The 26,795-nt window shown below is 45.2% G+C and overlaps 1 protein-coding gene and 1 pseudogene across 1 annotated transcript; one reads left to right on the forward strand and one right to left on the reverse strand.

Annotated features, from left to right (window-relative positions):
- The first annotated feature begins 6,281 nt into the window (after positions 1–6,281).
- On the forward strand, positions 6,282–12,259 carry LOC127303014 (disease resistance protein RGA4-like; annotated as a pseudogene).
- Positions 12,260–12,526: 267 nt separating this feature from the next.
- Positions 12,527–20,443, reverse strand: LOC127303013 (uncharacterized). Its single transcript, XM_051333756.2, has 7 exons — positions 19,147–20,443; positions 16,720–18,637; positions 16,460–16,577; positions 15,236–16,103; positions 13,139–15,148; positions 12,992–13,044; positions 12,527–12,892 (listed from the first exon to the last, which is right to left on the reverse strand). The coding sequence occupies exons 1-5, from the start codon at positions 19,992–19,994 to the stop codon at positions 13,144–13,146; spliced, it is 5,757 nt and encodes a 1,918-aa protein (XP_051189716.1). The 5' UTR covers positions 19,995–20,443; the 3' UTR covers positions 12,527–12,892; positions 12,992–13,044; positions 13,139–13,143.
- Between the last annotated feature and the right edge of the window lie 6,352 nt (positions 20,444–26,795).

Raw genomic sequence — 26,795 nt, forward strand, 5'->3', positions numbered from 1 at the left:
TTCGTGGGTGGGGCTGCGCATATAACGGCCTAAATCAGGAGTCGGTTTGTTACGTCGGTCGGTCGGTTTCCGAGGCGGTATTGACTCTGGTTTGAACACAAAACCTCGTTTTTGTGTAGTCTACAATACAAATAATTTCACATTGACATTTTGCATGTTTGTAGATTCAATCATTGGCTACATCCAGGGTTTTTTTTCATAATATTTTGTCACATAAAACTATGATTTTAGAATTTTTAAAATAAAGGGCTACATATAGCTCGGCCTCCGTTTGCAGTTTTCCAAAATTACACTATGTTTGGCTACGATTAATCCTAGGCAATTGATGTGAGCTAATAGAGGGTTTTTCCTAAGATAAGAAAACCTAATCAAATCCCTCAAAATGCTGTCCATACAACTAGGGGCAAAGCCAACACAGTAAACCTTATATTCTGGATTTTTTCTCAAAAAACTATATGACTTATATTTAGGAATAGAAGGAGCTTCCAATATGAGGGGAGAATTCAATGGTTTTGCACAAAAGTATTTCGTATTATGATAGTCCATATGCTTTCTACGTTCAGTGTTTCGCTCGCCAGTTACAATTGGTGGTTGTCACGGGTTGCCCAGTGCAAAATCTGATTCGTATTTATGATTGTCCATATGGATATAAATTTAAACTTAGAGACGTCATATTCGCCTTCCTTCATGAGATTAGTTCCGTGCAGCAGGTTTTATCCTACCCTTTATTTTTATCCTAGATTTGCCATTGATCGTGGTGGCCTATATATGATGCCGCGTGGACTAGGGGACAGGGCGTTGGCTTCACCGAAGGGTATGAAGTGGCATTGGGATTCACTCAATTTTTGTTTTGTTCGGCTAAAAATGTTGCAGCGAAATAATCGATTTGTTGAATGTAATTAGATGATGATGATTGGTGTAGTATGGTTTCTTGCTCTTCAGAATGATTGATATGTACTTTCACTTGGTGGTTCGCTGTTAATTTGGTTTCCATTTTGATTTTCTTATTCGCATTCCAAAATGTTTTGCTGGAGATCAAATTAACAACACTTCATCAACGCCTAAAAGAATTCAGTATGCTTTTGAAACTGAGGAATCATATCACATCACAGTCTGTCACGTGACGCCAAGGCAACGGAAGTTAGTATAGAATATATGCCGAAACAATAGCATTATACTCCACAAGACGTACATTGTATGTTAGAATATGGGTCTCAGCCACATCCTAACAGCGCTTAACGGTTCATCACACTTGATCCATGGGGTACGCAGTTCCTCACGGTCGATGAGTATACGGTGATCGATAGTGATAGGCATGTCATCGTAGCCACAAACCTGTAACTTGCCCTTAACGTGTATATATTCTCCAATTGGCGCAGCTAGAACATTTCTCATCAAAGGAACCTTCACGCGGATGTAACCTTCCTCGCTACGCAAGGGGGATGCCTCCTCCAGCGCCACTGCCTCCTTGAGATCTTTGATGAACAATGTACTCGCAATGTCAAACCTATCAATGCATGCCGTGATGAGTCCATAAACTGTGGCACCCGCAACACCTCTCCAGCTACTGGGTAATCGTAGTAAGACCTTGACAAAGCCGTCGAGGGCATCAGGCAGCACCGCACATGTCACATAGAGACGGCCTCTGCTAGTTTTGATAGTGTAGGTATTGAGTTGGTTGTACAAGCTTTCATCATCCGTGTGGCACGACAGTTTACACATTTCAACATCTTTCTTCCTTGTCCCGGGGATATAAACTTTTTAATGACAAACCCGCAATCTGCGGTTGTGGCGCGATATGGTCCAGTCAACGCCAGTTTATCCTGCATGTATGATGCAGATAAGCCAGTATAACACAATTAACAAGGATATGAATTAATATTGTATCAAGCTAGCATGATCATTGTCAGGATGTCAGGCGTGTGTTGGTTTCCTAGAGCCTATGTCGGGCGAATGCATTGGGTTTTGGATCACCATGAAAACAGGGCAAAATTGACAAAAAGATATTTTCTAATGTCTAAACTGAACCAGGAGCTCCACAATCTAATCTCACTTTTCCAGAACAGAGATGCAACAAATCATCACAGGGACTAGAATGGGAATGCAATGACTACTCCTCTCTGAACAAGACAAACCACGGTACAAACCCAACTGAGACAAGATTTAGAAATAAATACTAGGAAACACTTAAAAACGAGGGGAAAATAAGAATCTAAACTGTGAGAGATCAAATTCATAAGAAAACACCAACTATGATTCTGCATACCATACCTTAAATTTTGCTGCTGCATTTCCGCTTGACACCCATTTATTTCTTCTAGAAGTGAAGTCATAGTATGTTTGGTCCCAGTTGTTTATCTCATAGATAGTCCTGCACGAATACCTATCACAAACCAGGATAGTTCCAACGAAGTGGAAATTGGCAGACACCTCGAATATCTCAAGGAGTTCTTGACCTACCAAACCCTCCACGTCGATTGGACTTGAATCTGCCGCAGGCTTGGAGAGTATGCCATGCCCTAATGGTAAAGAAACAGATCGTTTTCTGGTGTACACTGTAGTAGGCTCGTTTACATGCATGACAATATCAAACAGCCCGCGTGTTGGCGAGCAAACTGGTCTTCCAAATACTCCATTCTTGTTGACTTGAACACCCGTCGGGTCATCCTACAATATGGTAAAAGAAAAACATGTTAAGGTACTTTATTTTATTTTATAATAAACTAACCAATCGATAACTGGGCCACTAATCCAGCGAACGGCTATCAGAAAGGGGAAAAAGGAGATTCCGTATGAAATTCCATGTTAAACAGAGACTGGCGCAATTTAAGGATCAGTTCACCAAGAGTTGTGTACACACAAGTGAGAACTTAAGCTTATAGTATGATGCTAGACTAGGAGTGAGCAAATTAGTACCCCAGTCCAAAAGTTTTTCTCTGTTTCCTCATAATGCTCCGTGCTGGAGGCCTGAGGTGAGCCCAACACTATACTTTGCCCTTGCTATCCAAGCTAGTACTTGATCACAGCGCTTGCATTTAAATCATCATCAACTACAAAATGATACATTAATGTTCCTACTTCAGAAATTTCGACGGTGCTTGAAAGGATAGTTTCATCTTGTACAATTAGAACTTGCTAATTTAGCGGATCGTCGACAGTATGTATATACACATGTACACAAATAGCTATTAGCAGAAATAATAATCATGGCGCATAGTTAGCTCGATTAATATAAATAAATAGTTTCAAATGTCTTCACCGAGATTCCGAAGACCATGTATCTTTTAAATGTAAATATTATTTACTAGTTTGCTATTGTATTACTCTAATATTTCTCTCGCGAAATACTAATATTTTTCTAAGTATTTTGTGTGTGACCAAGTGGCGGAGCTTGACGGAGATCGTTAAAGGGTCTAGAACTCCAACCATGCTTAAACTTTGAGTAACATTTAAAATTTATCATAAATAGATATCTCTAAGGAATTTTCTGAAGTGGGTGCGGGGGGGGCATGCCCCCGCCGTAGGAAAGATTTTCCACTATAAACGAGGGACTACTGATGTCGTGTCACCCTAAGGCCCCTAATATGTATGGACCGGCCTGCCCGTCATCGTTGTAGAGGACATCGTTGTGGATGTGGATAGACTTGGTCTTGCGTTGCCGGTGGTAGTGAAGACCAGGACGCCGGCTTCCATGGCAAGGAGGCCACGACTACCGGGTCGAGGTCATACGTCGTGTACAGCCCTTCGTCCCATTAAAAATGTATGTCATTTATCTAAATTTGGATTCATCTAAACACTAGATAGTACTCTCTCTGCCTAAAAAGATATGTCTCACTTTTGATTAGAGATGCATCCGTATTTAAATAGATAAATTTGAGACACCTAGTTTTAGTTTTAGATAGAGAGTACTAATACATCTGATAAATTTGAGACAAGTTTCATGAGACGGATGGAGTAATTAGAACAGCGAGGATCAGAGCGAGGGAATCGAGGTAGTACTTGGGGACAGCGGCCGTCGGTGCGCTTGGACGGCGGGAACCTCCCGTCGCCGGCGCCGGCGTGGGTGGCGTTGCCCTCGGGGTCGTTGTAGTCGGCCATGGCGGGCTGTGGTCGGTTCGTCGGGAGGATGATGACACAGGAGTCGGTTTATCTACCTACTAGGTCGGTCGGCTTCCGATCGAGGCGCTACACGCGCGCCTATGACTTGGACTTGAACTCGTATCGTATTGGAACCCAAAACCGATCCTTTCCTTTCCATCCACCGTCGACTGCCCCTGAAGACGACTGTAGCTAGTCTTCTGGTCTTCGTCCGGCCGCTACATGGCCACGGCTGCTGAACCCTCTGCTCCATGCGCGCAGGGATTGAAGTGAAGAATCAGTGCCGGCGAGCTGGGAGAGCCCGGGCGGCCGGATCGGAGATGGAAGCTGCTGTGTCGGCACTCGGCACGGTGGCCGGCAAGATCGCGCCCAAGCTCCTGGATTTCCTGCAGAGAAACCACAGGCAGCTACGTACGTACTGCCATCCCGGCACCAAGAGGTATATAACCCATCCCGCCACAATGCCACATTACAGTACGTTGATTAATTGAACCGTTCATGGGGCTAGTGAGGTTCTAAGTCCACTGCAAGTCTGCAACGACATATTATATTTTTCTCTCCTGTCCCAAGGTCGGATCTGAGTCTTTTTTTTTTTTTTTTGAACAGGGAGGCCCCTCTGGGCCTAGTTACTGCGTTTATAGCAAAGCGGTGGGAAACAAATTACAGTGAGAACCTCAGGGGAAACAGAAAATACAACATGGTCCTCTCTGGACCCTAATCCAAAGAGTAAGATTGCAATCAGGTCTTCCGCCACCGATCTTCGATTTGGGCATCCAGCAACGGCCGTCCGCTTCATCGCCGGGGAGATGACCACTTGGGATGAAGCAGCCGTGGAACGCCGCACTGGATCGAGAGAGCCTCCATGAAGGCACGCTGGCCTGGAGGTTGAAATCCTGATGCCTTCCAAGTAGGTGTAGCACCGTAGGCATCGAGGCATGGAGCAGTCGCCTTTCGACTATCATGGTCGGCAGCAAGACAGCACGAAGCCATCGAAGGGCTACCGAGAATAAGCTCCAAAGAAGAACTAGCACACCTGCAGCAACGAAGATTCCCCACTGCAGCTCAGATCTGCAGTCAAAATTGGCATCAATCTCCTCCTTTCCCCCGCCACCTCGACGGCATGGAAGAAGAGCAACGCCCTCCATGACCCCAACTGAACTGCAGCCGCGCTTATTGGGAGAGGTCCCGCCAGATCCAGCCCCCACGCTGGGCTCCCACCTCGGAAGCTCTCGGGGAGGAGGCTCCGGCGACCATCCAGCGCTGCGCGACGGCAGCAGGACGGGAAGACCCCGCGGCATCTCGCCATACGCCATTGAGGCAAATCAAAGCACAACCTGGACGAAAAACTAAACCTAGTCTACTACTACACCCAGACTACTTACTGTATAGGGAGGGGACCCTCACCTTCTCAACGCCGGCCGCAGCCGGAGAGGAGAGGGGAGGGGCCGACCGGCCCTGGAATTGGAAGAAACAGAGAGAGGGGTTCGGGGGAGCGAGAGCGGTGGGAAGGGGAAAGACATTAGCTCGGTCGGATCTGAGTCTGAGCCCTGGCTTTCGAGGAGCTGGCCAGTGCGCAAGCTGCCGACACTGTAGCAAGCATTGCGCAGAAGGTGCTTTCCTATCTTCATGTTCTTCCTGAGCACCACAATTTCCAACCGATCCATCCTAGATCCACAATACCCTTTGCTACCACCCCAAATCACTCATGGAGGTTGCCGCAGGGGCGATGAGCCCTCTCCTCCTCAAGCTAGGCGGGCTGCTCGTGGTTGAATACAAGCTGGAAAACAGAGTGAAGAAGGGAAAATTTAGAGGAGCAAATATGAGAAGTTAACTTTTAGTGTAACTTTTACTTGCAGTTAAATTTTAGTGAAAATTTGCTACATGTGTTATTTTCTGGTATTTGCTAAAACACACTATCCGATTGTGTATTTGTCGGGTATAATTACAATTTCGTGGCATATTTAACACAACACCTAGTCGAAAACGGAAAGTTATGTTTTTTGTCTTCAAACCCAGTCATCTCTGGTAAAAATGTAAAACTTTCTATTTTTAGTCAGGTGATATGTTCTGGCAAATGTACCATAGTAATAAAGACACAATTCAAACAACAGAAAATAACGGTGTATTTTCGTGTATATGTAGCAGTTTTTTCCTAAGGCGTCCTCCTCTACATTATTGGGATCCGCTACAGATGCTCTGAAGACGACTTAGACTGGTCTTCTGGTCTTCTGGTCTTCGTCCGGCATGGCCATGGCTGCTGAACCCTCTGCGCCATGCAGGGAATGAACAATGAAGTGAAGAATCAGAGCCAGCGAGCTGGGAGAGGCGGGAGCGGAGATGGAAGCTGCTGTTGGCGCCGTGGCCGGCAAGATCGCGCCCAAGCTCCTGGATTTCCTGCAGACAAACCACAAGCTGCGGGGCGAGCTGGAGCACGACATCAGGTACATCAAGAGCGAGTTCGTCATGATCTGCGCCGCCATCCTCCAAGACGAGGACCGCCGCCGCTCCTCGTCCGGCGACCACGTGCAGAGGGCCTGGATCGAGATGGTGCGCGGCCTGGCGCGCGACATCGAGGACTGCATCGACCGCTTCACGCGCCGCGTGGCGCTCGAGGCCGGCGCCTCCTGGAACCGCCGGAAGCTCCACCGCTTGAAGACGTTGAAGGCCCGTGGCAAGTTCGCCGCCGCGATCCGTGATCTGAGGAAGACGTCGGCGGAGGCGTCCAGGCTGAGGGAAAGTTACCAGTCCAGCGTCGGCGGCGGATCCAGCGCCCTGGAGCCAGGGCCAGGGGCACCTGGCCCGGAGATGGAAACCAGCCTTTCAGCCGCCGGCCTACCTGTGGCCGCCGTCGGCATGGAAGCGGCCCGGGATGAGCTCATGGAGCTGATCAGGGAAACGCCGGAAGACCAACGGAGGGAGCAGCTCAAGGTGGTCTCCCTTGTCGGATTCGGCGGCATAGGCAAGACTCTCCTTGCCAGGCAGGCCTACGACGGCGCAGCTGAGAGCGGATACGACGCGCGGGCTTGGGTTCGCGCCGGGGAGAGAGGCGCAGTCCATGTTCTCAAGGAGATACTCCGGCAACTTCAAAGGGATTCTTCCATCACCATTGGTGCCCTGGCTGGAAGTACTGGCAGCTACTGCCATCTCGGCAAGCTCCGCACAAGCCTCAGGGAGTGCCTTGGCACCAAGAGGTACGTTGATTAATTGAACGATTGCTGCAATTGCTCTCCTTTAATGAGGCTAGTGAGAGATTCCAAGTCATGTGAGCTAGTAATAACTTTGAGCGGAGAAATCTATTCCACAAGCACATAAATAAGCAGTGAAGTTGGGTGCCGTTGGAAAATCTAAGGGCTCAGCAGCAGATCTTCTCCGACAATGGCATCAAGAAACTTCCTGCGAGTAGTTGCTGCAGAATGTTCGCCTTTGCTGAGTCTATCCTCGTAGCTGGTTCTTGCTTGTTGTTGTTTAGTTATTTTCCCCTGTTTTCGTATTGAATCTCTCCCAGTCTGAGAGTTCAGGTTCTGTTCTCTGGTGACACTCTTGGTTGCATTTTCAATGGAACCAGGGGGCTTTGCCCCTTTATGTCTAAAAAAAAGCAGTGAATATATGTATGTAACAGCTGCCCATATATTTGATTATGTACATAGAAACAAAATTTCTCATCACCAAGAAAACTAATTCATGAATTATCAACTGTATCATGCAGTTTATTCTACATTGTCATTGCCATAGGTAAAAAACAGGGAAGACACACATATATATGTCCAGCTTGGATGAACTGACAATTCCGCCAGCATAGATATGCATCTCTCTACTGTGTGGTCACCTTGGCATAAGACCCTCATACAGGGCTTATTAACAGTGTGTCACAACGACTAGCTGATGATACCATCTCTATGGTATTGTTTCTACAATGACATTGATTCCTATTACAATTCTTTATTTCTTTCCCTTTTTAAGCGGATTCCTATCATAGTGACACATATCGACTTGCTTTGTCTGAAGATCAAATGTCTTGCAACTCATTCTTATCATTTTTCAATCTACCTTTTTATTAGGTACATCATTGTGATCGATGATGTCCGCACCATATTTTGGCACGATATAAAAGAAGCCTTCCCTGCAGTTTCGGGGGTGAGCAGCAGAGTTATGGTGACGACGGCCATTCAGTCTGTGGCAAATGCTTGCAGCTCTGCTCATGGTCATGTGTACGTGATGAAAACTCTTTCCCAGGAGCACTCAAGACAATTGTTCTTCCAAGAAGCTTCCTTGGAAGATCCACCACTGGCCAGTGATCGTAGGCAGCAGCTCGGTACTTCAGAAGCACTGACCAAATGTGATGGTCTACCCCTTGCTCTTGTTACCACAGCTCAGTTCTTGCAAAGTAAAGGTGATCCCAGAAGATGGACAAGTCTGTGCCAAAACATTGGGGAACATCTGGAGACAAAGGAGACCTTAGCAAGAATGAAGCGTGTGCTCGTTGACAGCTACACCTGCCTTGGTAGCCAAGATGTCAAGACATGCTTGTTATACATGGGTATTTACCCAGGTGGCCATCCAATCAGGAGAGGAAGCCTGATAAGGAGATGGTTAGCAGAAGGGTTAATCAAAGATGACCACAGACGCAGTGCTGTAAGTGTCGCTGTTGACAATTTCGACGAGCTGGTCGACCGGAGTATCATTCGGCCTATTGATACCAGCAACAGCAGCAGCAGCACAGAGGTGAAGGCATGCCAAACTCACGGCATGATGATCGAATTCATCCTTCACAAGTCCACATGTGAGAACTTTGTTACCTTGTTATATGATAAGGCCCCCCTACATAGTAATATCCGTTGGCTTTCTGTGCATCGTAAAAGCGCTGAACGGGCCAGAATGAATCCAAAGGATTTACGTCTGGTCCGGTCTCTGACAATCTTTGGTAAGGCGCACAAATCTTTGTTGGATTTTTCCAAGTATGAACTGCTGCGGGTTTTGGATCTGGAAGAATGCGGCAACCACTTGGAAGACAAGCATCTTAAGGAGATATGCAGGAAACTGTTGTTGCTCAGGTACCTAAGCCTCAGGGGCGCTGCTACAATTACAGTGTGTCCCAAAGAGATCAAGAAACTTCGATATTTGGAGACACTTGATGTAAGAAGAACCAAGATAGATATTCTTCCCAAAGAAGTCATGGAGCTTCCATGTTTAGTTCATCTGTTTGGAAAGTTCAAGCTCGAAGATGTAGGATGGAGAATGGGTAAGCTACAGACTTCATTGTCAGAAAAGAGTAAATTGGAGACGGTATCAGGGTTTGTTGTGGACAAGAGCCAAGAATTCCTGCAGCTGATGGATAAAATGGAGCACCTCACAAGGGTAAAAATATGGTGTGAGTCTACAGCTGGCACCAGCAGCAACTTAAGTCGCCTCTCAGAGGCCATCAAGGGGTTCATCGAGAGAGGCACCGATTTGAAAGGTTCACGTTCCCTCTCGCTGAATTTCAATGGACAGCCTCAAGACTTGATGAATTTCTCCCTGGAAATGGATGACTATTACTATCTTAGCTCCCTCAAGCTACACAACATATGCAGCCTGCCTCTGTTTGTTACCATGCTGGGTGGTCTCACTAAGCTGTGTCTTTCATCCCCTGATCACAAACTACGCGAGGATATTTTTGCATCACTGGACAGAGTGTGCGGCTTGGAGTGCGTGAAGCTGATTTCAACTCAACTCAACAAGCTTGTCATCAGACAAGGTGCACTCGCAAGCCTGCGATGCCTATGCATTGTGGTGGAAGTCATGACTGAGTTAAAAATCCAAGAGGGAGCTCTGCCACGCCTTGAGTCTCTCCGGCTGCTATGTAAGGATCTAAATGGCTTTTGCGGCACGACGATCCTGTCCCTGGAACGTCTTAAGGAGGTGGCGCTCCATGATGGAGTGAGCAACGAAACAAAACACAAATGGAAAGAAGCAGCAAAGAACCATCCCAAGCGTCCAAAGCTCTTGTTTGTCAAGACGAAATTGATAGGGAGTGAGCCTGTTGTGGAAACCCCTGCGGCACCAGTTACCTGCACGGCGTTATCAGTGAAGCTCGATGCCATTTGTACTGGACAGAGAGAATGTCCTGGTAAGTGCCATGCACCTTTTTTTTTTAATTGCTACTTTGGCTATGCGTACTCCCTGTTCACCTAGCATGTGACATTTTAATTGTGCAGTACATGTTTTTACTTCAGAGATGGTAGATGGTGTGCTCTGCTCTGACAGTGAAGAGAATGGTGATAGTCAACGTGACGGTGATGGGAAAGAGGATATGGATAACATTGATGGCCTAGAGAATACTTCTAGGAAAGATGGTCTGAGCACTCAGGTGATTGATGATCAGTTGATAGAAGATGGCACTCAGTCTACTGATCCAAATCTGGCACAGAATAGCGACAACGGTGGAGGTAATGCTAGAGCCAAGAAAGTATTCAACAAGGATGCAGTGGTGGATGGGCATATAAGAAAGAGTTGTACTTTTGGTGAAGGCAACTCGATGGAGAGGCTCTTGATTGGGTGAAGGGCAAGAATCTGGAGGATGTCCGAGATAATTTACACATTCCAACTATCTTAAATTCTTATGCTTCTCTTAGTGATATACCTAGTAGAGTGTGGCCTCTCTCAACTCTCGATCTCACTCACGAGCAATAGCAGATGAACAATATAGAGACAACTGACGAGAGGATTTGTGCTGTGTAAAACCTACATCTTTTCTGGGTTCTGTTCTCCTTTTATTAGCTGAGATCAATCGTGTTCTAACACACGATGCCCACAAACGGACGTGCCATCCCACGTCCCAGGTGATCGGGGTACAACGCAATGATCGGGTCAAAGCAAACAAACTATAACTCTATCTGATCCTAGGAAATAGCTGATGACTAGCTAAACCCCGACAGAGTCCTAAACCTGACGACACTGACAGTTTATTCAGACAAACACTTGAGATTAACTAACATAGAGTTTGGGTGAAGTTCTTGACATAAGTTAGAGTATTAAGATGGTATTTTCCAGCAAAATTTTGCAGATAAATATACAGGTTGGTGCTCCTTAGCTCAGTGTAAGTCTAGAACTTCTCAATCTTATTTCTGGCATGGCCTCATGAAGGCGAAGGATGTTTCTGTTTAAATTATGTAGGAAAATAGTTGCTAATGGTAATTGAAACCTTCAGCCAAAACATCTCTGTGGCTTAGGCTGAGGCCTTGGTTGTCTTCAGTTTAGGGCGAGATGCCTGCTATGTAGCAGCAGCAGCTACATGAGCTATTTCCTCTAGCGTCTTTGTCTGGGGAACCTGACAGATGTAAGTAGCTACTTGATAAATCATGAGCTTCTCTGTGCATGTGTTGTATATCGCCCTCAAAGCTCAAAAGGTTAGGTGGCCCTTGAAAAAGCTTCCGTTTGTCGGAACTGTAAATTACGGGGGTGGGAACTCTGTTTATTCCTGTTGTCTGGAAGTTCAACGTTTCTCTGAAAATTCATATATTTCTGTGGCCGTTTGCCCAAAACAAGGTGCTGACAAGAGGTACATGAAAAAAATCACTGAACTGTGTTCATCATAGTTTATCTAGAGCCAGCATTCCATTTATTATTTTTCGCAAAAAAATATTCCATTTATTATTTGAGTGTGGTTGCCAGAAACACATGACTGAAGTTACAAGTTTGTTGACTTGATGTCCTTAGCCCAACATTGGGCCAATAACACCAGACTTGCTGTGATTAACAGAGTGACTTCATTTTGACAAGGGCATTTGGCAGAATATGGGCAATGGAAACTTTTCATTCCAGGGAGCCGGGCTGATCAACAAGTGGTCATATCAGATCCGTGGAGACGCCGTGATTATGTTACATTGGTGTAAACGTGCAATTTGAGAAGATACATCAAATACAGCCCCCACCCACAAGAGTCGGATGTATCTGTTTCTGCGTGGCTTCAGGTACTTGAGTTCAGATGGGAGGTCATTCTTTGGATCGAAAAAAATAAATGGCTCGAATTCAATTTAAGTTACTGTAAAAGAGCTTCCGAATTTTAATCTGGAGCGAATACTCTCTTTCATGTACTGTATTTCCGAGACAGCTTCTCATGTGATGTTCGTGCGGTTCCGTTTTGAATGAAATGGGACCAGGGAGATGTTCCTCACTCTTCCAATGATCTGTGTAGTTGGGTTCTTTGATCTGTGTAGTTGGATTCTTAAGTTTACCTGATGTATGTAAAGAAATTCCATGGCTGTTGGAGTAGTTGCTTCAGAGTATTCTTACAACTGTTTTGTTTTGTCTATGCTGGATTCTTGTGTGCTCTTGTTGGGCTGCCACGTATGATGATTTCCTACAAGATTTTTGAACACTGTATTTTCAAACATTCAGAATAGGATAATTACTTGCGTTCCTAATTTTTTTATCAATCTTCGAGAGAAAAGAGTAAAAGACCGAACTTGATGTTCGAAAGTAACATGTTATGGTTGAAAGTAATGTTGAAGATCATCAGCATGCAGTCAAAACCATCAAAACGTTGTGGACTCTAAATTACAAACTAACAAAAATAATAACAGCTAGCAACTGGAAAGCCAGATGATTCATCTGCGACCTTCACTTGAATTCACTCGTATCTCATGTTTTTTTTACCAATGTTCGCATGAACTTCAGACATCAGAATATGCCCAAAGCAAGATGTTTCTGCAACCACTAGATAGCACGGTAGTGTCTGCATGGTGCATGAAAGCCAACCCCTTTAGCTGCGCCCACAGCGATTTTTGAGCCGCGTCAATAATGGTACCGAAATGATCTGCAGCCCTGTTAGTAACTTTAATGATCGATCAAAACAGGAAGGTGACCCAAATCAAGCTGGTTAGTCTTTGAAAAGATAGTTTTTTTGAGGTTTGACCTTGGGCATGTCCTCGTGGATGAGCATCTCTGCTTGAATTGAAATCCATATCACTACACAGAATCAAATCAGTTTAATTAAAGAGTCCGAGTCGAATTGAATCCAAGGAGGGCATATTTCCTTATCTTTACGAGCACTTAGTAATACCTTTATCAGCTGGTGTCTCTAATCTCTTCCTCCAGAATCTCATCTGGTTGTTGTTTCTGCTCTGTGCTTTTGTCACCACAGAAACTATCCACCAACTGCACGTTTATTGTAGGATTGTTCAGATGATTGCTCAGAACGGTCCTCAACGCAGAGACTGCATCAGCATTAGGAACTACACCCCCAATTTTTGCAGAGATCTCTTTAAGGCCTGGCATATGCTCGATGCTAATAAAAGTAGTACCATGTTGACTTTGGTCCATTTGGGGGATGTCATTTAAAACAAGTTTGAGCTTCCAGAGACTCGGGATAGCATCCGCCTTGAATTCTACCGAAGCAATACCACTCATGAACCTCAACTTGAAGTATTTGAGAACTGAGAACCCAGCCCTGTCAAAGATGATCTTGTCAATGGGCGTCGTCTCCACATTGAGCGACAGAGCAGTGAGGGCAGGCAATCCTCTTAGGATATCAACACAATATATCTGCAGTACCCTCACTGCAATCTTCAAAATGCATAGGTTGCCAAGTTCCCCAACCCACGTAGGAATTCGTGAGAATATGATGCCACTGTGCGGTGACAACTCAAATCTCTGGAGAAGGGGGGGAAGTGACATGTCATCCCAGTGGATGGTTGTTTTTGAAGCACCACCAACCACAATATTTTTAACCGAGGAGCCATGAGACACTACTATAGTTTTTAGGTTGCCATGTCCTCCAAGTAAAGAACCCAAAGCTTCAATGCTTCTATCCGGATGTTCGCAAGAAGGTGGTGTATAAGATGAAGAGGAGGAGGTGAGATGAAGATATTGCAGGTTGTTCAACTTGCCAAGGCTCTTCATACTGATGTCTAGCAAGTTTCTCTCAACACGAAGGTTGAGGTGCAACAAGCGTTGGAGATGGATATCCCATGGAACACAAGCGAGTCGTGCATCCATAATATCCAGTGTCTCCAAAAATTGTAGCCCATGGTCTGGCAGTTCTATGCTGACATCACATGCAATCTTCAAATATCTCAGTCGAAGCAGTTCTGAAATCCCAGTGAGGTCTACAGTGTCGTCATCACCACCTCTATGACCACATAGCTGTAAGTTTAGAACACGAAGAAGCTTGAAGTCTGCAATACAAGGCATACACTCAAACAATCCAAAAAATCTGAGTGACCGAACTTGTGACTTTCTGATGTTTGTTGGTGTCTGGGCATATCTTGCATCGCCAAAGAGGAGAGATAGTCGACGAACCTTGTAAGAAAGTGACACATTCTTCCGACTATAGTCTATTGCAGCAATGAAATTCTCTTCAGAAGACTTTTGCGCAATAAGATCATGTACTGCATCGTGAACTGCAAAGGAAACCACCTCATCAATGTAGTTGATACATATAGGCTGGATGAATCTTCTACCAATAAGTTGATCCAGATAGCCTCCTGCAATTTTCTCCACGTCTTGTCCTTCTGTTGTGTCGATAAAACCTTCAGCTACCCATTGCTTCACCATATCATCCTTGCAGAATGTGTGTCCCTCTGAATACATAACCAGATACATCAAGCATGTCTTCAAATAATGAGGAAGATTATTGAAACTCAGATTCAGTACTTGTCTCGTTATGTCTGAAGTAGAATGTGACAAAAAACAAGAGCTTAAAAAATGATGTATGTATGTCAATAGATCAGTTGGTATGCCAGGCTGGCTTGCTATAAGGCTGGCTATGCTGATTATTGCTAGTGGCAAACCACCACATAATTCAACAATTTCGTTTAGAACCTCTCTGAACTGCTGAGAACAATAACTTTCAGAGCCACAAAGTCTTTTAAAGAAAATCTTTCTGGAGTACTCATTATCTAGGGGTTTCATCTCGAAAACATGCTCTGACTGATAACAGCAACATGTTGATGCAACGCCTTCAATCTGTGAGGTTATTATTATTCTGCTACCATGACTACCCTTTGGAAGAGCATGACTAATAATATCCCATACTGATGCAGTCCATACATCATCAATAATAATTAAATACCTGCATGTCAATAATTAACACATATTAGGATTGAGGGTCGAACATGGGAGTTTTTATTTTATTTTGTATGAAGAAAAACAGTACTACCTTTTGTCTTGGAGACATTTCCTGATACCGTCAATTAGGTCAATCTCCTTACAATCATGTGAGGGATGCCGCCGCTGGAGTTGTGAGAGCATGCCACAGAAAATTCTCTTCATGTCAGGCTTGTTGGCCACCCGAATGAAAGCTCGACAATCATACTGGCTCGCAAATTTGTTGTACAATACTCGAGCAAGTGTAGTTTTACCAAGGCAAGCAGATCCAAGAACACATAGCACCTTGAGCTGCTGGTCTGCATCGTTAGCCAGTGAGTAAATAAATTCATTCATCCTGCCATTGATTACTATGTCAGCAGTTTCTTCATACGACGTTGGAAGCATAGGGCCAACAGACACAAATCTACACCTCAAGGTGCTCTTGATGTTGGAATCTGATAAAACATACGCCTCATGCCGTTTAATAGCCTCCTGGACATAAACCCTGAATTCTGATAACGTTGCCTCAATCTGCTGCTGCCACTTGAGCCTCTTGGGGGTCTTGACATGGCTGGCCAATTTGTGGTGGGATCTGGGGGTATTGATGTCGCTGGTGACAAGGGAGGGACCTGCCGGCGACACATATAAGCTGTCGATGTAATCATCCATGTCGTAAGACAGGTCGCGTGCCTCATTCATCCAGGACTTGGCAATTGGGGGTGGGTCCTCCACCTCTGAAAGTTCATCAAGGTAGGAGCTTAATTCTTCAACATCATCTTTCAGGTGGCACATCCCATCCTTCACCCTCTTGGAGCATCCTTGAGGAGGAACCAGCAGCATCATGTCCAGCTTCCCAAGAAGGGGTCTCATGGCCCCCAACAAAGCACTCATCGGACCTGCTGTCTCCTTGACTTGGCATCTGCCTTGGATCGAAACATCTAAACACACACACAAAAAGGTATAGTTAATTACAAATGCTGCTGCATTTACACATATCACCTGTACAAGAATTCAACCTTCCACTGTGTGATGTTGGCATATGTATCAAGGAGACTAAGTATATATTTTTGGGTTTTGAGATGTTGGAATATGTCACCCTGCAATTGGATTCGGAGAAGATTTATTTCATCATATTATGTTCTTAACAAAACAACAAAGCTAAATCAATATAAATGTATTTTAACATTGTCTGACAACCCACTTGGAAAGCAGTATCTTCGGAGGAACTTAACTTCAGGTTCAGCTCAATACCCTAAAAAGAATAGAACCAAGAAATACTTAAGACTGAGCTTACCATCAACATATGCACTGACATCAGATGTTCGAGAAGGACCAACAATACCCAATGCAACTGAAACTCTTGTAGGAACTTGCATGGTGGAATCTCCAGGAGGGTCATTTGAAGAGGATGACTGCCAAAGTTGGGAGGAGAATTAACAAGCTTTCATAATCCAGAGAAATTTAGATAACCAACACCGACCATGTACGTAGCAGGCAGCACACTAATATGGCATGACAAACCACTGCTCGATATAAATGAATATACTTACATACCTCATAGTTGTATCTGATTATTTTAAGGGTGGGATTGTTGGGGTGCATTTCTGCCGTATGCCACAGCGCTGCTTCTGCTCCCGCCACCTCTTCAGCACTGGAACCCTTGCAGTCAAGCAAGTATGTGACATTCTCGAGCAATGGCATCTTACCCGGCACCAAACCAATGTCCATTCCCACTCTGGCACAACATTCCAACTTACAAAGCATGGGCAGCGCTCCCTCTTCACATATAATAGATATACCAATAGCCTTCAGACTTGCCAACTTCTGGAACTCACCGCTACCAACAGTATACGACAACGCTGCACTCAGTCCGTATGATTTGAGCTCAATCTTTATGCAGAGACAGACAAGCTCTGATAGCCTTCCGAGGATTTGTAGATCCCGCACTTCTACCACCTTCACTTGGAAAGACAAGAAGGTGAGGTGTGGAACATGCACGGGATCCATCCACAACGGACGCCTGGGTAAAGTTATGCCACACAACAACAGCCTATGGAGTTGTAAAGGGGGAGCCCACTTTTCCCATCCTCCTTCATCTTGAAGTGACTCATCCTGTTCAGACGTGATCTGGAGAGTTTGGATTCTACGCAGGTGGCACAAAGAATCCACCAGAGCCATGTATGCTTCCTCGTCTATTTCATTAAAATGGATGTCGAGAATCCTCATCTTTGCCAGCTTCCCCAATTCCGTGAAGAAGTTTGGGGACTTGTCCACTGAATGTAGCCTCAGCTCTTCTAGAGAGGTCAGCTTCCCTACCCCGCCAATCATCCTTGTACTCTGGCTGGCACACAGGCACATCAGGTTGGTTAGCTCACCAGCGGACACTGGTAATTCTTCTATATCACTTCCCCTTACGTCCAATGTCTGCAGGAATTTGAGATCACGTCCTATTTCTCTTGGGAGCTTAATAACATTTGTGTCCACCAGTCCTAGGTACCTCAGCTGAACCAGCTTTCCGAGATGCTTAAGGCTACAACCTTCCAAAAATTCACATTTCTCTAGTACTAGCACACGTAATACTTTAAAGCTTGTCAAAATTAGAGGTTTCTTACTACTATCATGGCACATGATAGCAATAAATGACCTCATGTGTTCCACTTTCATGCTAGAGTTGTGCTTCATACTTCTTTTGTGGAGTTTCATGCTAGAGTTGTGCTTCATACTTCTTTTGTGGAGTGCTAATCTATAACATGAACGTCCCCACTCCCGCTCCACATCTCGTATTGTGACAAAGTTTACTTCCCTTGAGATGACATTGATGAAATCCATTACCATATTGTCAACATGGCAACCCCCTAGGGTGTTTACATGATTGGGCTCTATCCACTGGATCATGCTTCTGTTCACTAGTATGTTGAAATAGATCTCTCCTAGTTCAAACGACCCTCTTACTCCTTGTCTATCAGGGACAAAACCTTCAGAAACCCACCTCCAGATCAAGGAATTTTTTTCAACCAAGTAATCTCTTGGAAACACGTTCATGTACAACAAACAGATCTTTAGACAAGAAGGTAGATCATAATAACTAAAAGGCAATATCTTTCTTGTGTTCTCAAAAATATCATCGTCGTCATGCCCAAAATCAATGGCATCATACACCTTAGACCAATCCTCACTTCGTTTGCCAACAAGCAAGCTAGCTATTGTAATGATAGCAAATGGCACACCCCCACATTTCTTCAAAAATTTATGGATCACTTCATCTGTACTTGCACTTTTACAATTAGATGTTCTTGTACTGAACAGTTGTTTGGAGTTAGCAAAGGAAAGTGGTTTTATGCGGTGAACATCACCAACACCAAGCCGACGAGTAGTTATGATTATTCTACTTCCAGGGTGACTGCCCACCAACGCACGTTCAATCATTACCCATGTTGATATATACCACAAGTCATCTATAACAAGCAAGTACCTATTTGCATGAGAAGGCAGAAGGCAGACTTAGTCAATCTATCGGCACAGTATCCACTAAAACACTGCACATATATATGCTAGCTATCCCTACAGAAAGAAAATGCATGATTTGTAGTAATCGAAGAGAGGAATTTACCAATTAGGATGTAACGGAAAAAAAAGGAGCAAGAGAAGCTTAGCATGAAACACGAAAATGCAGGATTTATATTCACGAAGATAGTTGTACAGATTTGGCACAAAAAAAATGAAGGTGCATATTTGAGTGTCAATTTCTAATTATTAATATAAAAGATATCTCAAGGTTTAGAAGTATTTGTTGAACTGAATCTTTTGTAACCATTTTCACATGACTAGCCTCCGTGTATACTTCTGGAAGTGTTGGTAAATCATTAACTGCGATTGACTAGCAATACAATTACAACTCTATAATAAAGTACTAAAGTAGCCCGCCGGTATAGTTAACACACAAAGTAGGCATTGACAAGCGCATGGTAGGTGAGTGCATACCTTCTGTCTGCAATGAATTCTTTTAGCTCGTCGGAGAGCTCCCTTACATCCATTTCTGATGAGGCGACGTTCATAGACCTTTTCTTGCCAAGTTCATGGAGGATGTCTCTGAGAACTTTCTTCGTGTCTGGACTCCTACCCACTCGAACAAAACCTCCACAATCAAATTTCTTGTTAAGCTTGGCATACACCGCTTTAGCAAGGGTTGTCTTTCCTAATCCTCCACCTCCAACAATGGAGAGAACCTTTGGCTTTCTCTCGGACATGTTATCGCCCTCAAACAACCTATCAGTCAGCTCGTCAATTGCCTCCTCAATGCCAACAGGTATAAGCACCTTGTTGTGCTTAGCAAGGAAACAAGGGTCGGCCATCGTTGTGGCAAGATTAGCAACAATATCTTCACAAGGGTCAACCATAGTCGCGACAAGATTAACAGCGATATCTTGTATCCTGTAACGATCATAACGGTCCTTCATCGCCATAACTTTGGCCAGCATGTCTTTGATGTTGTTGGGTATCTCATGGCGGCACTTCAACTTGGTGATCTTCTTCTTCAGTAAGTGATTGATGTTACTCTCGGTTGGTTCAACAGCCTGGATGGGCACCATGAAGGCGTCGAGCCTGTCATAGATGTCATAGGAAAGTTGCCTTAATTGGTAAGCCCAATACCTGACAGACCGGTCCACTGGCATGTTAGACACCTTCGCAAGCCCAGCTCTCATGACCAAGAGCTCGTCCATGAGGCACTTGATCTCCTTCTGCACACTTGCCCGCAGGTTATACTCCTTGAGCAGCTCTTCCAGCATGGGGACGAGAGCACCCATCGCCCCCATGCCGTACTCCTCCATCCTCGACTAACGCACTTCTCTTCTTCCTCCTCTCCCTTAGTCCCTTACTATCTACTCTCGCTTGCTAGCTAGGTTGCCATTGCCAGAGCCATGGTCGCTCTCAGCAGCTGGTTGCTCGGCTGAGAGAAATTACCACTTACCCTAAGCTTCCGCCTAAGCCTCCGGCAGCGCCGCCGCCTCCGGCTTGGTCCTCATGGCGGATCTGGACAGGTAGGGCTGGAGGGGAGGGGAGGCGCGCCCCCCGCGAGGAAGGCCCCCCTGGCGAGCTGTCGCCTTCGGACCGCCACCCTGCTGCTTCGGCGCTGGCGGCGAGCAGCCTGCTGCTGAAGGCGCGCTGGAGGCCGCGTGGATTTCCTGGCGGTGCTGCTCCGCCGTCTTGGGTAGCCGCCAGACGAGAGAGGAGAGGGACTGCGGTGGTTGGTCTGTGGGGAAGAAGGGCACGACCGCACGAGAGAGGAAGGGACGGGCTAATTAATTCGCCAATGCTTCTTATTTAAAAAAAAATCGACTTTCTTTTAAAATGCTTCTTCATTGCGAAAACTTTAAACGGAGACCGAGCTACATGTAGCTTTTTATTTGTAAATATTTAGAATCTATGTTTCAAAGTTTTAAAAAGTTCGAATCAAAATTCTGCAGATAGCTAATGATGTATGCTCTAATGGTGTAAAATCTTAATATAAACTACTTCATATTCTAGGCTACACAAAAATAACAAACTCTTACAAATTTTATAGTGAATAGTGTACGTTTCAAGACTATAAAATATGTCAGATTTTATCAATTTTGTGTACCATGGAATATAAATTATTTTGCATTGAGATTTTACACCACTGTAGCATACATCATCATCTATCTCCAGAATTTTCTTTCAAAAATTTTTAAAATTTTAAAATATAAATTTTGACTATTTGGAAATAAAGAGTTATGTGTAGCCCGGCCTCCAAAACTCCATACTCTTTCTTTATTGCGACTTCGTTTTAATCTTGTGAAACGAGTGATGTAGGTTGACGACCACCTTTCTTTGTTCTCCTCTGAAAAATATCTCGAATAGATTTCATGCGTTACTTTTCGATTGAGAACTAACTTCGATCTCATTCAGATGAGTTATTGAATTTCAGTTGCAATTGGAGTTGTAACTAATCATGACTAGCATGGATCACAATGTGAATCAAATGGTGCAAGATTATTATTTTTTGAGGGAAAATGGTGCAAGACTTAATTGAACACAAAGTTCTCATCTAGCTGAAAACTAGAGCCAGCAAATCCCTTAAAATCTTACTACTTCTTCATCAACAAATATAGTGCATTGGCGGTAGGTGATCTCTAAGCACCACCGTCCACGCCATCTGCTTCCACCCAGGGTCTACGCGGTCATAACCTTGTACACCCAGGGTCGGATAACTATGTAACTTAGTATAAGAGTAAGTTTAATGGGTTTCAGGAGTACCCATGTTTTCATAAAAAAAGTTTAGCCATGAACACATTATTGTGCATCTTAAACTCATAGTGCTTGAGCGTGCTGCAATACCATACATACATGATGAGGACGATGGACAAGGCGAATACGAGAAGTATCCAGCCGCCCTGTTCAATCTTCTACACATGACAGTGATCATCGAGTTTATTTCTTGGAGGCTTAGTTTTATTTTAAAAAAAATTCTGTCCCCCGTCGACCTAGAATACAAGATGTGCATGCAACGAAGCTACTACGTACTTAATTAGTGTTCGCATTTTTTTTTTTTGACGATAACAGCAGGTGCTATGATTTTTTCATTATAGTGGTCCAGTTGGACGCCGAGGACCTCTTCGCCGCCGCGCTCAAGGAAGGCGTCGACTCCTTCATCCGCAGGTTCGGGGCCATGTCCAAGAAGGTTGAAGAACTTGCAGCCCGCCTGGTCCAGGTCTCCACCACCGCGTCCGCGTCCACGTCTGCTTCCGCCTCCGCCTTTGCCTCCCAGCTCGCTGCTCTCCGCGGAGACGGTGATCTCTTCGGCCCACTGCGGGCGCTGCGGCTCCCTGCAGCGGCGCCGGAGTGCGACTGTAAAAGTTTATGCTTGCGGCGTTTTTTCTAAACCGGGTCGCCAGGTGTGTATTTATATTGGACAGATTACATGATGCCTTGCAGGACAAGGACTTGTACAGATTACAGGAGATCGTATACAACTCAACTTACAACAGATATATACAGATATATACCGTTTAACACTCCCCCTCAATCATAACTTATCTAAGTTAAGATTGCGCTTAAAAGCCTCCAATTGTCTTGTAGAGAGTGACTTGGTAAAGCCATCTGCTAGTTGATCTCCTGAAGGTATAAATCGTATGTCCAAAAGTTTCCGAGCTACTCTCTCACGAACAAAGTGATAGTCCACCTCTATATGCTTTGTCCTTGCATGAAACCTTGCATGAAACACAGGATTAGCACATAAATATGTAGCTCCAATATTATCACACCATAAACACGCAGCTCTTGGCTGCGGCACTCCAAGCTCCTTCAATAGAATCTGTATCCAAATTATTTCAGCGGTGGCATTTGCTAGAGCCTTGTACTCAGCCTCTGTACTAGAGCGAGAAACTGTTGCCTGTTTTCTTGCACTTCATGAGATCAAATTAGACCCAAAAAACACAGCAAAGCCACCAGTAGACCTCCTGTCATCAGGGCATCCAGCCCAATCAGCATCAGAAAAAGCACTGACAAGTATAGAGGCAGATTTGCTTAACCTCAAGCCTAACGAGACTGTTCCTTGTAGATACCGCAATATCCTCTTAACTGATGTCCAGTGAATAGTAGTAGGTGCATGTAAAAACTGACAGACCTTGTTAACTGAATATGAAATATCAGGACGGGTCAAAGTAATATACTGAAGAGCACCTACTATACTTCTGTAGCGAGTAGAGTCATCACTACTCAGCAACTCTCCATCTACCAAGGACAGCTTCTCTGAGGTTGACAAAGGAGTATCAACCGGCTTACAACCTGTCATATTTACTCTAGCAATCAACTCCTTAGCATACTTCTCTTGAGAAAGAATTATTCCATCCGATACCTTCTTAACTTCTATGCCCAAAAAAAAGTGCAGCTCCCCTAGATCTTTCAATGCAAAAGCCATGCCAAGATCATGAAGTAGAGCATCAACAGCTGACATAGGCATCCCAAATGGGCCTGCTGAAAATAGTACCCGGGGTTTGCTGAAGGCCCACTACCCGAAGAATAAGAAGATTCGGGAGCCCAAAATATATTAAGGAAAGTTAGAGTTGTAATAGGAAGTGTTATTTGTAATCTGGCGGGATGAATTAGAAACCGTCCCGGACTCTGTAACTTGTACAACACGAATCCCTCGGCTCCGCCTCCTATATAAAGGGGGAGTCGAGGGACGAAGAGATCATCGAATCATTGTTTCAAACCCTAGTTTTCATAATCGTCGAGTACTTTTCGGCTGAAACCTTCGAGATCTACTTGCCCTCTACTTCCAACTAAACCCTAGCCTACAATCCATAGGCATTGACAAGTTGATACCTTGTCAATTGGCGCCGTCTGTGGGAACTAGAGGCGTAAGGATCTGATCTCGATGGCACGTTCAAGATCTTCGACATCATCAACCGCAAGCAACATAATGGATCGAGGTAAACAGATCGCTGCTGGTCTTGTCGATTTTGTTCCTCACCCACCCTCCCGTTTGGATGCATATGCGTATCTGGCGGAGCCTATGGAGATGACGTTCGGAAGGTTTCGCTTTCGCGTCGAGAAGGAATGATCGTATCGTGTCGAAATTCCGATTTCGTCGGGATCGTCGGCGGTCGATTCTGATTTTTTAAGCTATACATCGTCAACCGAATCAGGAGAAGACGAAACTTCGTCGACACGCTACGTCAGCACCAGGGCAAGAGAGAAACTCGCCAAGATCTTCAGCGACATATCGTTTGAGTCATCTGCGGACTCATATATAAGCGATGGCTCAAGCAATGTCGACAGTTATGACTTCATCGACAAATCTATCACAGTGGGCAAGGTCTTCATCAACCTCAACGATGATGTCATCAAACCCAACATAGATCTGAATACAAAATACCATCAGATTTATGCTATTGAAGATCAAGAGGAAACATCTGAGGCTTTCGACGATCTGGGAAATCCATACGTCGATCCCTCTGATCTGCGACGAGGCCTGGGCAATAAATACGTCGGGCCACAGCCGCGAGACAGAGTTCAACTTTTGCAAGCAGCGTGGGACAAAGCCGCGAGAGCTATGAACGGTACAGAACCAATGGCTACCACGGCCACACCAGAGGAATTACAAGCATATCAATATAGGCTCGCACGAGCTGCCAGAGAATTGGAAAAACAGACAGCTGAGTTAAACAGGAGAAAGGAGGCAGCTTACGCATCCGGCGGGAGAAGGGCAGATCTAAGTCGACAATCTAGAACTTCGGGTGATAGCCACAGGAGGCTCGGAGCAGAGGAAGATCAAGGTTACAACATATACCCGAAGCGAGAAGAGAGCACTTGGTTCAAAACCTCGACATGTCCTTTATGTCGATAGATACAAGAGGGAACATTATCCCTAAGACACCAGAAGCTGGGTATATGGCGACACAAGCTTTTATCCTCGCATCTAAACCACCTCCAGGCGATCCAAGGGAAACACTGTACAATATGGCGATAGCAGGAGTTGGAGCTATGGGGACAGCGTTTGTATCAACGCCTCCCGAAGGAGCGGCAAGGCAAAATAGTCCACGACCTGCAGTAGCAACGACGGTAATCCCTGAAGGACCAAGCGGAGCAAGAGACACGGTAGCACAAGCAAGGGTCGATAGAGCACGGCAAAGCAGAAGGGAACATCGGCAATCCCCGGAGCTTAACGACGAAGATATGTGCGGCTTGCCGTGTTTCACGAGGAGAGTCCGAAAAATTAGAGTCCCTTCAGGATTCAAGTTACCCGATAACTTCAAGAAATTCGACGGCCTTCAAGATCCAGAGGATTGGCTAGTTGACTATCTCGAGACAGTAAAGCTCACAGGAGGAACCAGAGCAACAGCTATGCAAAGCATCCAGGTGCATCTGAGTGGAGCAGCACGATCTTGGATAAAGAAACTTACCCCAGGATCCATCGACAGTTGGGAAAGCTTCGAGGATGTGTTCATCAAGAACTTCCGGTCCACATGCAAGAAACCTGCGTCGTTGGAGGAGTTGAGAGCATGTCGACAAAAGCCGGACGAGCCAATGAGAAAATACATCCAAAGGTGGAACATCATCAAAAACTCGGCAGAAAATATATCTGATGAGAAAGCGATAGATGCGTTTGTCGCAGGAATCCGGCGCGGAGATTTCGTCGAGGACTTGGGAAGGACCAACCCAAAGATAGTATCCGCGTTAATGGAAATAGCAAACAGATGGGCAGATGGAGAAGATGCTACCCACAACAAAAGGCACAGGTCGCCAGAGGAAGACCGTGGTCGAAATTATCAACCGAGGCGACGATTTCCTCGGCAGTACCAGAACTATGACGCTCCAGAACAAATTTCGGCAGGTTTTCGGGCAAACACAGGAGGAAATAACAGAGATGATTATCAGAGAAGCAGCGAGCAGCGAGGCGATAACAGGGACGATTCTCGCAACAACAGGCAAAATAGCGGGCCTAGGTTCCCGAGGCCTTTCGTTTCCCCCGAAGAAATGATTAATGGGCCGTGTCAGATGCACTTTTTCCTCGACAGCAACGGAAAAAGACGGTCGGGCACTGCAGAAGACCGTCGTAATTTCCAGGCAATGTTAAGGTATGCAGAGCACGCTAACGCTCGAGCAGCACAGAGAAATCCTCGAGAACCCAGGAGCGAGATTCATTTGCCACCACCTCCCGCGATTACAGACGACAATCGACATCAGCTCAGAATAGCGGCAGCACCCCCACCACCACCTTATGTTGATCCTAACTCCAATGGAGTGGTGTCGATGATTCAGAAGGGAAGGCCATCCAATAGAGCTCAGAAAGTAATCTCACGACAAGTGTTTATGGCAGAAAAAATGCCTCCACCAACTGTCGAATATCTCAATTGGTCAGGGCAAGATATTGGCTTCACCATAGCAGATCACCCGCAGCAAGTCCCTCGACCAGGGCAGTCAGCACTTATTCTGCCAGCAGTCATTGGGGGATTTGATGTCTCTCGAGTGTTCATAGACGGCGGCAAGTTAGCCTTAAACCTTTTGTATGCAGATACATTGTGGATGTTGATGATATCGTTAGCAAACTTGAAGCCAACAAACACAAGGTTCCACGGCATCACACTTTGGAGAAACCAAGTTATCCATTGGGAAGATCAATCTCGACGTTCAGTCTGAACCCGAGAAAATTATAGAATCGAGAGGCTGGAATTTGAAGTCGTGGATTTTCCGTCGCAGTACCACGCTTTGTTGGGACGACCAGCATATGCTAGATTTATGGCGGTGCCACACTATACATACCTGTTGTGGAGATTGCCTGGACCAAAGGGACCAATCACCGTCAAAGGAAGCTTCGCCTTAGCTGATAAGTGCGACAAGGATTTCCATCGGCTATCAGAAACTTTCGGGATGCAAGCTGAGTATTTAGCGTCAAAAAGTATGACTGACTACGACGTGCTGCCAGACGTTGGAAGGCCAAATAAAGAATCAACTTTCAATACCGAGAAAAATTCTAAGGAGGTGCAGATTCACCCGACAGACCCGAAAAAGACGACGTCCATTGCAACAAATATGGATATCGCATAGGAAAGCGCGCTCGTCAAGTTCCTCCGTGAGCACTGGAAAATCTTCGCATGGTGTCCACC

Source organism: Lolium perenne, chromosome 5, assembly GCF_019359855.2.
Source record: "Lolium perenne isolate Kyuss_39 chromosome 5, Kyuss_2.0, whole genome shotgun sequence".
Classification (NCBI taxonomy): domain Eukaryota; kingdom Viridiplantae; phylum Streptophyta; class Magnoliopsida; order Poales; family Poaceae; genus Lolium; species Lolium perenne.

Bases quoted from the DNA above. Each gene is read 5' to 3' on its own strand.
- LOC127303013 (XM_051333756.2), bottom strand. From the start codon at position 19,994: ATGGAGGAGTACGGCATGGGGGCGATGGGTGCTCTCGTCCCCATGCTG. The intron at 18,638-19,146 runs GTATGCACTCAC...TCATGCAAATAG, and splicing joins GAATTCATTGCAGACAGAAG to GTACTTGCTTGTTATAGATG. The intron at 15,149-15,235 runs GTAGTACTGTTT...ATTGACATGCAG, and splicing joins AAATGTCTCCAAGACAAAAG to GTATTTAATTATTATTGATG.